This window comes from Podarcis muralis, chromosome 12 (assembly GCF_964188315.1).
Source record: "Podarcis muralis chromosome 12, rPodMur119.hap1.1, whole genome shotgun sequence".
Taxonomy (NCBI): domain Eukaryota; kingdom Metazoa; phylum Chordata; class Lepidosauria; order Squamata; family Lacertidae; genus Podarcis; species Podarcis muralis.
Genome location: NC_135666.1, coordinates 5,204,257 through 5,219,340, shown reverse-complemented (window position 1 = coordinate 5,219,340; position 15,084 = coordinate 5,204,257). Strand labels below are relative to the sequence as shown.

The window sequence follows — 15,084 nt, the reverse complement described above, 5'->3', positions numbered from 1 at the left end:
AAGTGACGTCATGGTTGGCGCACATGGCACCAGACTGGCAGTGTCGTCAAGCGATGTGGTTCTTATTGATCAACCTAGCCAAGGCCTCCACACTTAATAACTTTTGCCCTTCTTTTTCCAGATAAAGAGCTTCAGATCCTGAAACGCAGCGAGAGCGAGGCCCGGAAGGAGTTCCCGAAAAAGACACCGCTTCTGGATTCAGAAAGCAGCCTTGCTCCCAATGCGTCCTCTTCAGAGTTCGTGCCGCCATTGGCCGAGGACAACAGCAAGAACATCATCCCCGTCTACTGCTCCATCCTGGCGGCCGTGGTGGTGGGACTCGTTGCCTACGTGGCTTTCAAATCGTAGGTCTGGGACGCTCGGGGTGGGACGGTCGTGTGTAGGGGATTTTGGCAAGCAATGTGCCTTTGTGGCTTTGCAGGCTAGTGGTTGGAGCACACTTGGAGGGCAGAGCAAAAAGGAGTGTTTGCACAGTTGTTTATTATTATTATTATTATTATTATTATTATTATTATTCTGAAGGCTCCCCTTCAGAACTGGGCACTCAGCTCCCAGGCAGGCTTTGCACACAGCAAACACGAAAAAGACAACAACAACAATTTATTATTTATACCCCGCCCATCTGGCTGAGTCTCCCCATCCACTCTGGGCACACATTAAAACCAGCATTTAAAAAATCCTAAAATAATAATAATATTTTATTTATATCCCGCCCTCCCCAGCCGAAGCTGGGCTCAGAGCGGCTAACCACAGTAAAAATAGCACAGCTTACATAGAATCACCATCAATTAATTGAAATTTATTCTAAAATCAATTCATTCTAAAATCAATTTGTCTGTTTATATATTTTTAAGCTATGTTAAAACATCGCACCCACGCAAAAAAGGCCATCGGTTAAAAGCCGAAAGGCCTGACCAGTTGGTAGAGCATGAGATTCTTAGTCTTGAGGTTGTGGGTTCGAGTGCCGCATTGGGCAAAAGATTCCTTCAGAGCAGAGGGTTGGACTAGATGATCATTCTGGTCCCTTCCAACTCTGTGATTCTGTGACAATTAAAAACAAACAATTTGCCTAATCCTCTTTTAAAGCCATCGAAGTTGGTGCTCACCACTATTTCCTGTGGGAGGGAGTTCCGCAGATTAACTGTGTCAAGAAGGGCTTCCTTTCCTCTCTCCCGAATCCTCCATCTTCCTTGGACGTCCACCAGTTCTAGCGCTATGAGAGAGGGAGAGAAACTGTTCCCTGGACTGGCCCGGCCAGTTCCTCCCAGTCCGGACCAGTTCCTCCCAGTAATGCCAACACGGACTGGCAGCATCTCTGCAGGGTTTCAGAAAGAGGATGATCCCAGTCCTATTGAACCAGGGACCTTCTGCCTGCAAATATCTGAACAGCTGTCACGTGGAAGAAGAGGAAACAAGCTGGTTTTCTCCTGCTAATAATAACAATTATTATTATTATTATTATTATTATTATTATTATTATTATTATTATTATTTATAACCCGCCCTCCCTGGCTAGAGCCGAGCTCAGGGCAGCTAACACCAATAAAATAAAATCACAGTAAAAACATAATAGGGGAAAAAGAGAGGGAGAAAAAAAAACCAGTTTAAAATGCAGCCTCATTTTAAAATAGCTGAAAAATCAAGACCATAAGGGGAGGGAAACATAAGGGTCAGACTGAGTCCAAACCAAAGGCCAGGCGGAACAGCTCTGTCTTGCAGGCCCTGCGGAAAGATGTCAAGTCCCGCAGGGCCCTAGTCTCTTGGGACAGAGCGTTCCACTAAGTCGGGGCCAGTGCTGAAAAGGCCCTGGCCCGAGTTGAGACCAATCTAACCTCCTTGAGCCTCAGGACCACCAAAGTGTTGTTAGTGGAGGGCAGGACTCGAACCCGTGGCTTCAAGTTACAAGGAAGGAGATAAGGAGATTCCGACTCAACATGAGGAATAACCTTCTGACAGTGAGAGCTGTTCAGCAGTGGAACGGTCTCCCTCGGGTGGTGATGGACTCTCCTTCCTTGAAGGTTGTTAAGCAGGGCTGGATGGCCATCTGTCGTGGACGCTTTCGCTGAGATTCCTGCATTGCAGCGGGTTGGACTAGATGACAACGTGGGGTCCCCTTTCAACACTACCAGGATTCTACCCAATCAGCCCTGGTCCCAATAAGCCCCAGATAATAATAATAATAATAATAATAATAATAATAATAATAATATACTGGCCTTGGTCCAGTATACCTGAAGGAGCATCTCCACCTCCATCGTTCAGCCCGGACACTGAGGTCCAGCTCCGAGGGCCTTCTTGAGGTTCCCTCCCTGCGAGAAGCCAAGTTACAGGGAACCAGGCAGAGGGCCTTCTCGGTGGTGGCCCCCGCCCTGTGGAACGCCCTCCCACCAGATGTCAAAGAGAACAACAACTACAAGACTTGTAGAAGACATCTGAAGGCAGCCCTGTTTAGGGAAGCTTATAATGTTTAATAGGTTATTGTATTTTAGTGTTCTGTTGCAAGCCGCCCAGAGTGGCTGGGGAAACCCAGCCAGATGTTGTTGTTGTTGTTTAGTCGTTTAGTCGTGTCCGTCTCTTCGTGACCCCATGGACCAGAGCACGCCAGGCACTCCTGTCTTCCACTGCCTCCCGCAGTTTGGTCAAACTCATGCTGGTAGCTTCCAGAACACTGTCCCACCATCTCGTCCTCTGTCGTCCCCTTCTCCTTGTGCCCTCCATCTTTCCCAACATCAGGGTCTTTTCCAGGGAGTCTTCTCTTCTCATGAGGTGGCCAAAGTCTTGGAGCTTCAGCCTCAGGATCTGTCCTTCCAGTGAGCACTCAGGGCTGATTTCCTTCAGAATGGATCGGTTTGATCTTCTTGCAGTCCATGGGACTCTCAAGTGTCTCCTCCAGCACCAGAATTCAAAAACATCCATTCTTTGGCCATCAGCCGTCTTTATGGTCCAGCTATCACTTCCATACATCACTACTGGGAAAACCATAGGTTTAACTATACGGACCTTTGTTGGCAAGGTGATGTCTCTGCTTTTTAAGATGCTGTCTAGGTTTGTCATTGCTTTTCTCCCAAGAAGCAGGCGTCTTTTAATTTCGTGGCTGCTGTCACCATCTGCAGCCAGATCGGCGGGGTAATAATAATAATAATAATAATAATAATAATAATAATAATAATAATAATGTGGTACCTCAGGTTACCAGAAATAGTGCTTCAGGTTAAGAACCTTGCTTCAGTATGAGAACAGAAATCGTGCTCCGGCGGCGCGGTGGCAGCAGGAGGCCCCATTAGCTAAAATGGTGCTTCAGGTTAAGAACGGACCTCCGGAACGAATGAAGTACTTAACCCGAGGTACCACTGTAACAACAACAAAAACAACAATAATAATTTTTTATTTATACCCTGCCCATCTGACAGGGCTTCCCCAGCCACTCTGGGCGGCTTCCAGGAAAATACAGTAATGCATCAAACATTAAAAGCTTCCCTAAACATTTTTCCCTCATTTTCATCTGTGCCCAGGTGCCGTGTTGAGTCCCGGCGAGGCAGCGACTTGGCCACAATAGTGTTGCAAAAAGACACACACACACAGCATTATCCGAAAATGTGGGGAGAGGGCGTCCTCCCCGCTGGGCCAGGTCTCGCCGCTGGGGCCTGTCGCCTGAATAGGATTAAGCCCGGCGCTGGGATGCTCTGGCCCAGATTAGGCCAGTCTCTTCTCTCGCCAGCCGGGGAGGCTGAGATTAATGGGGTTTGGCTGAAAGGAAGTCCAGTCTCTTGCTGTTCTATTGGGAACGGGCAAAACTCCCCCTTTGTGCCGGCTTTTGGGGCGGATTTATTTCCCTCCGAGCCGCCTCACCCCCTCGCGGGGCTCCCGCTCTTTATACATTCCTCTCACACCGGCGGACCCCCAAGCCCAGGCCCCTCCTGCTGCTCAGGGCTCTATAGATTTGGCTGCGGCCGACGGCCCCACAACTGCTCTCCCCTGGCTCCCCAAATCCGCCTCCCGCTTCTGATTTCCCCCAGTAAATTTAGGGCGAGGTGAAGCCGTCGGCCCCCCTCTCTTTGGGGAGGAGAGGAGCCAGTCCTTTCCCACACAGCGGTCAGTTTCCGAGACGTTTCCTCCGGCCTCATCTGCACCCCGCTTCCTGCCATCGCCCTGTTGGACCACCTCCCAAAAAAGCACACACACACATACACACACAATGTTGCAGCGCAAACGTTTGCGGTTTTGCAGCAATGTCCGCCAGCTCTCCACGGGGCAGGGGGTCCCCTCTTGTAAATTTGCTGGGTGGTCTGTTATCAGTTTTAAAAATCTGGGGTGCGTTTGGAACACTGCGGGTCCCACGTTCTGGTCGCCTCGTCTCAAAGCAGAGTTGGAAGAGGTTGGGAAAAGATGGAGGGGATGGAGCGAAGGAAAAGGACCGTTTAGAGAAAAGGGAAGGAAGAGGAGAGACGTGAGATTATGCGTGTCCTGGCCAGAGTTGATTAGAGAAAAGCTTTCTTAAACTTTCTTATGGCAGTAGAACTCGTGGGACGAAGCTAAACGTTGGAAGGTTCAGGGCAGAGAAAGGAAAATCCTTCATCACGCACCGTAGAGTTAGCCTGTGGAACTCCCTGCCACAGGCCACCAACCTATCTGACTTTAAAAGAGGATTGGACAAATTGATGGAGGGCTATTGATGGCTAAGCTCAGCCTCCGCAGTCAGAAGCATGGTCGGAAACCGCAGAAGAAGAGAGGGCTCTTACGTTCGAATCCTGGTGCCCCATTCTTTTAGGACTAGTTTAGAAAAGAATTTTTTAAAGCTTCCGTTCCGTTCTTCCAAGATTGTGTTCTCTGTTCCTCCCTGCTCATCCCTCCCCCCCCCCCCCCGTTTTAAGTAAGATTCCCAGAAGTATTACAGTGGAAACTCAGGTTACATACGCTTCAGTTTACACACGCTTCAGGCTACAGACTCCGCTAACCCAGAAATAGTGCTTCAGGTTAAGAACTTTGCTTCAGGATAAGAACAGAAATCGTGCTCCGGTGATGCGGCGATGGCAGGAGGCCCCATTAGCTAAAGTGGTGCTTCAGGTTAAGAACAGTTTCAGGTTAAGTACAGACCTCTGGAATGAATTAAGTACTTAACCTGAGGTACCACTGTACAGAGATGCCAAGAAAGAACAAAGAGGAAGAAACAAAGGATTAAATGAAAAAGTAAAACTGAGAGCAAGAACATGAATGTTTCACCAACCTTAGTGGGCTTCTCTCCCCAATATATATTGGGGAGGGAAGCCCACTAAGGTTAGACATATATATATGTCTATGTTTATGTCTATATGTGTGTAGAGAGAGAGAGAGTTTGCTTTTTAATTAAATCCATATGGAATAGCACCATGCAGGCAAGTGATCAGATGTTGTTGTTGTTTAGTCGTTTAGTCGTGTCTGACTCTTCGTGACCCCCTGGACCAGAGCACGCCAGGCACTCCTGTCTTCCACTGCCTCCCGCAGTTTGGTCAAACTCATGCTGGTAGCTTCAAGGACACTGTCCCACCATCTCGCCCTCTGTCGTCCCCTTCTCCTTGTGCCCTCCATCTTTCCTAGCATCAGGGTCTTTTCCAGGGAGTCTTCTCTTCTCATGAGGTGGCCAAAGTCTTGGAGCCTCAGCTTCAGGATCTGTCCTTCCAGTGAGCACTCAGGGCTGATTTCCTTCAGAATGGAGAGGTTGGATCTTCTTGCAGTCCATGGGACTCTCAAGAGTCTCCTCCAGCACCACAATTCAAAAGCATCCATTCTTCGGCGATCAGCCTTCTTGATGGTCCAGCTCTCACTTCCATAAATCACTACAGTGGTACCTCGGGTTAAGTACTTAATTCGTTCTGGAGGTGTGTTCTTAACCTGAAACTGTTCTTAACCTGAAGCACCACTTTAGCTAATGGGGCCTCCTGCTGCCGCCGCGCCGCCGGAGCACGATTTCTGTTCTTATCCCGAAGCAAAGTTCTCAACCTGAAGCACTATTTCTGGGTTAGCAGAGTCTGTAACCTGAGGCGTATGTAACTCGAGGTACCACTGTACTGGGAAAAGGCTGCCCTAACCCAGATTCTGGCGCTGAGAGAATATCGCAAGGGGTTCTTACCCCAGATGACTACTTGTATAGAAGGTGGAGATCGCCAAAGAAGAAGACGACGACGACGACAGAGGATGGTCTAAACTGGCGGGGTGGGGGCTGCAAGCTCATGTGCCAGCGGAGCCGGTGTCAGTGGCCGGGGAGGGGGGCGCGAGAAGCCCCTGCTCTCCTCTCCACAGGCCCTCCAAGTCTGGGATAATAAGCCTGCATCAATTCCCTCCCCTGCTGGCATCTTAAGACAGATGGCCCAGAAAATGCTGGCAGAAAGAGAAGGGGTTGCAAGGAGGAATTTTGCGGTGGCAGAGTGGGAAACAGCTGCCTCAGGAAGGAGGAGGAGGAGGAGGAGAAGGGGATGGGGGAACTGGCAGGAAAGGAGGAGAGAGGGAGAGGAAAGCGGCTGGTGGGTGTACAGAAGGATGGAAAGGGAGATAAAGGGGAAGTTCAGCTCAAAGCAATTTGGGGCGCAGTTGCAACGGTTCATAGAAGGCGGGGAGTGTCCTCTATGTTAATTTCTGGCCATGCACATAATAAGGGGATTCCGCCCCGCCCCCCATAATAATAAGACTTGTGAGGTTTAATAAAAGGTAAAGGTACCCCTGCCCGTACGGGCCAGTCTTGACAGACTCTGGGGTTGTGCGCCCATCTCACTCAAGAGGCCGGGGGCCAGCGCTGTCCGGAGACACTTCCGGGTCACATGGCCAGCGTGACATCGCTGCTCTGGCGAGCCAGCGCAGCACACAGAAACGCCGTTTACCTTCCCGCTAGTAAGCGGTCCCTATTTATCAACTTGCACCCGGGGGTGCTTTTGAACTGCTAGGTTGGCAGGCGCTGGGACCGAACAACGGGAGCGCACCCCGCCGCGGGGATTCGAACCGCCGACCTTTCGATCGGCAAGCCCTAGGCGCTGAGGCTTTTACCCACAGCGCCACCCGCGTCCCTGAGGTTTAATAAGTTAACTGTTTATATTTGGGCAACTTTTCTGCTGCCCTTCATTGGAAGGAGAAAAACAATCATTTCCTTAATAACAATTTAAACAACTTCTTTAACTAAAACAATAACAATATAGCATACGTATCCATATTTGTTAACTGATGTGGTTAAACAGTTTTTTAAAAAACAACAGGCTGAGTTTTATCACACATGAAATCCTCATTTCCTGATGAATAGCCTTTGGACTAGAATGTAACTTAAATAGAAAACTATCTTTAGAAAGATTTTTCCTCCGAAAGCATTTTATTTTTAAAAAATCCGATTGAAATAAAATAAAACCAATCAATTTTATTTATATACTAATTTTTAAAATCATTGATTTTTTTTAAAAAAAATCATTTTTATTAGTTTTTTTAACATATTAATTCCAAAATTCATACAGCATAACTTCTCGTCTTATACAATATTTTTGGACTTCCGTCAACACCTCTGACGATTTCCCATTCTTTATCACTTCTTACGCATTTCTTAATTTCATATTACCTTTCGTTATCCTTAACCAATAATTCTCCTCCTTATCTTTTTTGCAATACGCCTTACAAAACTTCTTGCAAACCTAACGAGCATAATTTGTTCGTCACAATTGCTTTTCAAATAGTCCATAAATTTACTCCAGTCTTGATTTTTATCCACCCTGGTCTTCACGCAAGTCAGGGCAAGGCAGTAGCTTTCGTGGGGGGGACGGGTTTGGGGGGAGATCTGGGGTTCACCTCTTCCTGCTCTGTGCCCCTCACTGACGTCCGTGTGTCCCCCTCCATCCTTTTTGGCGCGATTGCAGCTGGACCACATGCAAGCAGAAGAAGCAGCTGGCCAAGGCCCGAGCGGGCGAACTGGTGACGTCCCCAGAGGGCGAGAAGCTTCACAGCGACAGCGGGGTCTTCCTCGACACCCACAGCCTGCAGGATCAGCACCTTCCCAAGAAGGGTAAGGCAAGGCTTGTGCCCCCAGGGTTTTCCCAAGCACAAACGGGGCGGTGTGATTCGTGGCTGAGGCACCCTGGCCCAAACTGGTGCAGTCAGTGGCGTAGCGAGGTGAGGTGGTACCCGGGGCAGAATATTTTTTTGTCACACACACCCTACACGTACATTGATGGCTTGGGGCAGGCTTCAGAGTTGCGGGTGGTGTGCCAAACGTCACCCCTCAGGCCAGTGCCGGATTTACGTTGAAGCTAAACAAGCTATAGTTTCGGGCCCCACTCTCTTGGGGGCCCCCAAAAAAATTAAAGGAGAAAAAACTGGATGTATGTTTCCAAAATCTAAGATGAAAAACAAATAAAATAAAACCTACATACAAAATGAACCTCTTTATACAGCAGCATTTGTCATCAAAGAGATGCACAGCTAAGCTGAGACTGGTTGTTTTTAGATCAATATTTTTATTTTATTTTTTGTTTTGTTTTTGTTTTAATGTTTGAATTACAAGTCACTTTGAATTTGCATCCTGTTTGGGTTTTTTAAAGACACAAATAAATCCAATAAGTTTTGTTTATTTCATGAGATTTTTATACTTCTTGATTGTAACATACCTCAGAATGAAACAATAATTTTTTGGGGGGTGAAACAGTTAAAAGCGGCTATTTAAAGCATTCAAAACATAAAATCAGCAAGAAACTGAAAACGGACCAAAATGCAAATCAGCATTTCCGAGCACCTGGGTTGGCTTGCTTAAATAAACATGTTATTAGCAGGGTACAGTGAATGTCAATAGGCAGGGAGTTTCAAAGTTTAGTTGCCGCCACAATCTTGGAACAGGTATTATGTGGCGCCTGTGATGGTGCCCATTCCGCAGATGAAAGCGGGCAGGGGGGCATATATTAGTGATATCCTCTCTGACCCCCCTTCCCCCCTCTCTCTACTCAAAACAGGGCACAGGATTGAACCCCGCCTGTACACGAACCTGCCGCCCCACAAGCAGGAAGAGGTGGAGCAGCTTCTGGAAGCCCCCGCCCACAGCAAAGACTGGCGTTGCCTGGCCAACTACCTGGGCTACGAGGAAGAGACCATCGACGCCTTCGGCCGGGGGGAGGCCCCCGCCCACACCCTGCTCTCCGATTGGTCGGCCAAGGAAGGGGCCACGCTGGAGTCCCTCTACACGGCCCTGGCGGCTATTGAGAGGGCGGACGTGGCAGAGAACTTGAGCGCCCCCGCCGAGGTCAGCTCCGTGGTGTGATGGGGGAGCGGACCTGCTGGCCCGGCAGGTGGACTGACTTAGGGTTACATTTGTGGGTTTGGGGTTTTTACTAAAATTGGGGGTCGGGGGAGGGGAGGGGAAGAAGAAGGGGCAAGTCAGGGATCGGGACGTTGGTTTTACTGTAAAGGGATTTCTTAAAACACATGGGAACTTGAGCAAACGGCAGTGGACATCATTGGGGCGCCTGAACACCGATGGATAATGATAATAATTTTACGATTGGTACCCCACACATCTGACTGGGTTGCCCCAGATGACCTGCGGGTACAAGGGAGAGGGGAAATGGCTTTGTGCTTCCTTGTTTGGAGTTCCTTGTTTGGGTCTACACGGTGTGTTTGTGCTGGGGGAGAAGCAGGCATGTGTGCTTTTCCCTTTTAGCTAAAGATTGGACTCAATGGGGTTTTCGTTCTCTCTGCCCCTGCTACGTATTTCTATTTCAGGTGAGCTGGACCCTGTTTCTGTACATCTTGCAGGTGTCGCGTTTTTACAATGTAGGGACGGTCCTCAGAAATCTGTCCTTTTTAAAATAATAATAATAATCCCCAAACTTTTACTATTTCGGTTGTTTTGGTTTACTGTGTTGAATAATAAACAATGAAATGTTTTAAATCGTGATGGATGGGGGAGAGTTCCGGGAGGAGGTGGTCTGGAGGGTGGCAGTCTCACCGTAACCACTTTTATCCTGATGAGAGTGGTACCCCAAATCAGCTGGAGGGCACCAGCTTGGCAAAGTCTGCTGCCACCTATGGGATGTAGACAAGGTGGTTGCTGGGATTTTTTTTTTCCGGGGTGGGGGGGGGGTGAGGTGTCCTCAGTAACATTGTGTACTACCTTGGTGGTGGGGTGGGGACAACAACACTAGGCTCTATAACCTTGGAGTGTTCTGGACAAATAATAAGAAGTATTTTTCTTGGATAGTGTGTTGTACAGCTTTGGAGGAAATGTAAGACTGGTTTGGATTGCCTTGCTACTTGTAAAGCTTATATTCTTTGTAAGCAGCTTTGCGCATAATGAAAAGGTGTATTACAAATGTTGAGATCATGTTTTCCTCTTCCCAAAAATCTGGGATAAATTCCAAATAGATATCGGGGGGGGGGGGACATAGCTTGAAATGTAACCCTCTATCAGTGTTGCTGTCGTTTAGTCGTGTTCAACTCTTCGTGACCCCCTGGACCAGAGCACGCCAGGCACTCCTATCTTCCACTGCCTCCCGCAGTTTGGTCAAACTCATGCTGGTAGCTTCGAGAACACTGTCCAACCATCTCGTCCTCTGTCGTCCCCTTCTCCTTGTGCCCTCCATCTTTCCCAACATCAGGGTCTTTTCCAGGGAGTCTTCTCTTCTCCTGAGGTGGCCAAAGTCTTGGAGCCTCAGCTTCAGGATCTGTCCTTCCAGTGAGCACTCAGGGCTGATTTCCTTCAGAATGGATCGGTTTGATCTTCTTGCAGTCCATGGGACTCTCAAGAGTCTCCTCCAGCACCAGAGTTCAAAAGCATCCATTCTTCGGCCATCAGCCTTCTTTATGGTTCAGCTCTCACTTCCATACATGACTACTGGGAAAACCATAGATTGAACTATATGGACCTTTGTTGGCAAGGCGATGTCTCTGCTTCTTAAGATGCTGTCTAGGTTTGTCATTGCTTTTCTCCCAAGAAGCAGGCGTCTTTTAATTTCGAGACTGCTCATAATAGCAGCTTGGATTGAGGTATAATTGGGGGGGGGGGGGGCTGCTTCTCCTTGAAAAATGTCCTGTCCATGGCATCTAAGGGGGGAGACTACCAGCTCTCAAGAGGCTCCTATGGGACTGTCCTTAGATGGGTGAAAAGTGCCCAGTGGAAACCCATATTTATGTCTCCAAACTGGACAGCATTGCAGGATTGCGCAGTTAAGACTTCAACCTGGAATAACCCCCACTTGCAAGGGGACACCTTGCAACTTCACCCCCCACCCCAGTTAAGACCCCCATGTCCACGTGGTCCTTCTGTGTCCGGAGTCCATTTTTATCCACAGGTGGAGATGCCTTCGTTTTCCTTTTAAAAAAAAAATTTTTTTTTTTACCAACCACCAAAACACAAACAGTGAAAACAAAACAGTGAAAGCCCCCAGGGGGCTGATACATTGGGTATACATAATCAATAATAACATATTCAAATCAACCATATGTACAATTCTATATACCTTAACATTCCTCCCTCCACAAGGTTTATTTAACTTTTAACGTTTTAATTGCCCCAAATCGTTCAAACCGGCCCAAATAATTCAATATCTTCTCAAACCAATCCTCCTCCTTCTCACTGACCTCAAACCCTTTCATTTTATGTATCTTCCCAGTTAGATATTCTAAGATTATAATATTTTTCAATTTTCCCCTCCATTGGTTCACCTCTAGCTCTTCTGCATTTTTCCAATTACTCACTATAACCTATCTGGCTGCAGTTACCATCAATTTTACCCATTTACATTCCTCTTTTGTTTCTAACTCTGTGCTACTCAGGCTAATAAGAAACATTAATTTAGATATTTCCATCTTCCTACCCACAATTCGCGATATTTCCATGCCAATCTGTTTCCAGAATTCATTAACTAACAGACAAGCCCACCACATATGACTGTATGTTCCCATCACTCCACATTTCTTCCTTCCTCCAACAATTCTTACTTCCAGATTTTGTAATATGATATAACCTTACAGGTGTGTAATACCATTTTTTTACCAACAACAACCCTTGTTCCTGGATTATCCTAGAGGTGGTTGCCGAAAGATTCTTTCCCAAATCTTCATCTAAAATCTGTTCCTGAATATCTAGCTTCCAATATTCTTCCAAACTTTCCTTTGGTGGTTTCTCTTTGTCTAATAACACCTTATACAATTTTGAAACTATTTCGGCCCTATGTGTCCTATATCCTTTCACTACCTTTTGAAGGGGCTACCTTTGAAGGTGTCCCGGAAACTACAACTAATCCAGAATGCGGCAGCTAGACTGGTGACTGGGAGTGGCCGCAGGGACCACATGACACTGGTCCTGAGAGATCTGCATTGGCTCCCAGTATGTTTCGGAGAACAATTCAAAGTGTTGGTGCTGACCTTGAAAGCCCTAAATGGCCTCGGTCCTGTATACCCGAAGGAGCGTCTCCATCCCCATCGTTAAGCCCGGACACTGAGATCCAGCGCCAAGGGCCTTCTGGCAGTTCCCTCATTGCGAGAAGTGAGGTTACAGGGAACCAGACAGAGGGCCTTCTCGGTAGTGGCACCCGCCCTGTGGAACGCCCTCCCACCAGATGTGAAGGAAATAAGCAGCTATCTTCTCTTTAAAAGACATCTGAAGGCAGCCCTGTTCAGGGAAGTTTTTAATATTTAATGCTGTACTGTTTTTAACACTTGATTGGGCGCCGCCCAGAGTGGCTGGGGAAACTCAGCCAGATGGGCGGGGTAGAAATAATAATTTATTATTATTATTACTAATTCTTCGAAGGGCGTAATAATTCTTTTTTCACATTTTTTTTAACTTCTTGCCTTCTTGCAATTCTCACTGCCGGAGGATATTGAGAACGTCTGCTTCTTTTCTTCTCTGCGGATTTTGAGGGGGGGTGAGCGAGGGTGGCACTGCCCTGAGCCCGCAGCTGCCCAACTTGGGGAGATGGCCTGGCAGCATTTTCCACCGGAGAGCCTTGAGAACACCTCTGGCCATGCGCTTAACCTTGTCTGCCTTGTGGGGTCCAGAGAATAGGTGCCTTCTTCGCCAGCCTTCCCAGCGCCGAGAGAAATCGGGCAATTCCTTTGTGTCGCCTCGGGGTTTGGGCTTTTTTTACAGAACAAATCTAAGCTTGCATTTACTGCCCTGCTCTCTGTGGATAAAAAAACTCACCACCAGCTTCCAGATATCCAACACTTAAAGGTAAAGGGACCCCTGACCATGAGGTCCAGCGACTCTGGGGATGCGGCGCTCATCTCGCTTTATTGGCCAAGGGAGCCGGCGTACAGCTTCCGGGTCATGTGGCCAGCATGACTAAGCCGCTTCTGGCGAACCAGAGCAGCGCACAGAAACGCCGTTTACCTTCCCGCCGGAGCGGTACCTATTTATCTACTTGCACTTTGATGTGCTTTCGAACTGCTAGGTTGGCAGGAGCTGGAACTGAACAATGGGAGCTCACCCTGTCACGGGGAATTGAACTGCTGACCTTCTGATCAGCAAGTCCTAGGCTCTGTGGTTTAAGCCACAGCACCACCCACATCCCTATCAAACACTTAAAGGTAAAGGTAAAGGTACCCCTGCCCGTACGGGCCAGTCTTGACAGACTCTGGGGTTGTGCGCCCATCTCACTTAAGAGGCCAGGGGCCAGCGCTGTCCAGAGACACTTCTGGGTCACGTGGCCAGCGTGACAAAGCTGCATCTGGCGAGCCAGCGCAGCACACGGAAACGCCGTTTACCTTCCCGCCAGTAAGCGGTCCCTATTTATCTACTTGCACCTGGGGGTGCTTTCGAACTGCTAGGTTGGCAGGCGCTGGGACCGAACAACGGGAGCGTACCCCGCCGCGGGGATTCGAACCGCTGACCTTTCGATCGGCAAGCCCTAGGCGCTGAGGCTTTTACCCACAGCGCCACCCGCGTCCCTATCAAACACTTAGGAAATGCTAAAAAATATTCTATTTTTGATCTCGCACTGGCACCCCCAAGATTGTCAGGCCAGTTCTATGTTGCCCGGTTTGCAGGACTAAAGATTGGGTTTCTCAGACCTGACGCTCGCCAGATTATTTGGACACAAACCTCGCAGGGGCTGATGGGAGTTGTAGTCCGGAGCGCACAACGTTAAGGAAAACTAGTATAGATGTTGGAGAAGGAACAGACGCTTTGTGGGGACTGGGGGCTTGTAACTTCCTGAACCTCTTACAGATACAGAACCACAAACTCGGTGAAAGAGGAGTTGTGAAACAACTTGTCGCTGGCTCTGATGCAAAGGGCAGAAATTTGTTCATTTCTAATGTGCTTTGGTTCACACAGCAATTGTTCAGCAGAGACTCGGCTGACCTCAGTTTTGAGCTTTCCCTCTCCTAAACAGGCCGACTCGGACATCGCAGGAAAATCAAACTCCATCAAGACTTGTCATGATCCTAGTCTTCAGTGAGGTGGACAACTTGTTCCTGAAATCTGTCAGTTATTAGACTATCGGTGGGAGTGATTTATTGTCAAATCAGTGGAAAAACAACCCTCCTCTAATGAAACCAGATATGTTTCTAGACTTAACTTTCTCTGTGTGTGGATTTTATTTTAGTACGGAAGGCCATTCAGTCACATAAGCTCCCCCCGTAGTTGAAATTGATAAGAGCCCAAATGCAGATTGACCACTTCAATGAAGTTCCATTGCTTCTCATGTTTATAGATGCTGTTAATGCGCTGCAACCTCGTTTTCCTCCTGTAAATGTGTAATATACGTTGTTTCCTTCCATCCTTTTGTAAGGAATGTGTTTTTCACTTGGGTCTTTCTCCACCCACGGCATTTGTGTGTGTGTGAACTAATTTCACCATTTATTTTTTTTACTTCCGGGGTTGGTTGATCTCTGTTGTGGTCAAATTCTGCCACGTTTTATTGAACAGAAAGAAGAGTGTCACTTTCTTCCATACCAAACAGACGCATTAAACACGATTTTGGTTAAAAGGCATTCTTTGCTTTTGTGGGGATGGCAGATGGGGATTTTCGCAGCCACCAGTGGCGTAGCGTGGGGGGTGCAGGGGGGGCCGGCCACACCGGGCGCAACATCTGGGGTTAGGGCAAATCCACAGGTTAGGGGGCGCAAATCCACGAGTTAGGG

The 15,084-nt window shown here is 48.0% G+C and overlaps 1 protein-coding gene across 2 annotated transcripts in view; it reads left to right on the top strand.

Moving 5' to 3' along the window:
* The window catches only part of LOC114607263 (tumor necrosis factor receptor superfamily member 16-like), a 50,706-nt gene extending 40,820 nt beyond the window's left edge, over positions 1-9,886 (top strand). For both annotated transcript variants that reach the window (XM_028750297.2, XM_028750298.2), the window contains exons 4-6: positions 122-344; positions 7,866-8,011; positions 8,952-9,886. In XM_028750297.2, the coding sequence (XP_028606130.2) occupies positions 122-344; positions 7,866-8,011; positions 8,952-9,256 (674 nt within the window). In that variant the 3' untranslated portion in view covers positions 9,257-9,886. The remainder of the gene's footprint in view (positions 1-121; positions 345-7,865; positions 8,012-8,951) is intronic.
* Positions 9,887-15,084: the final 5,198 nt, after the last annotated feature.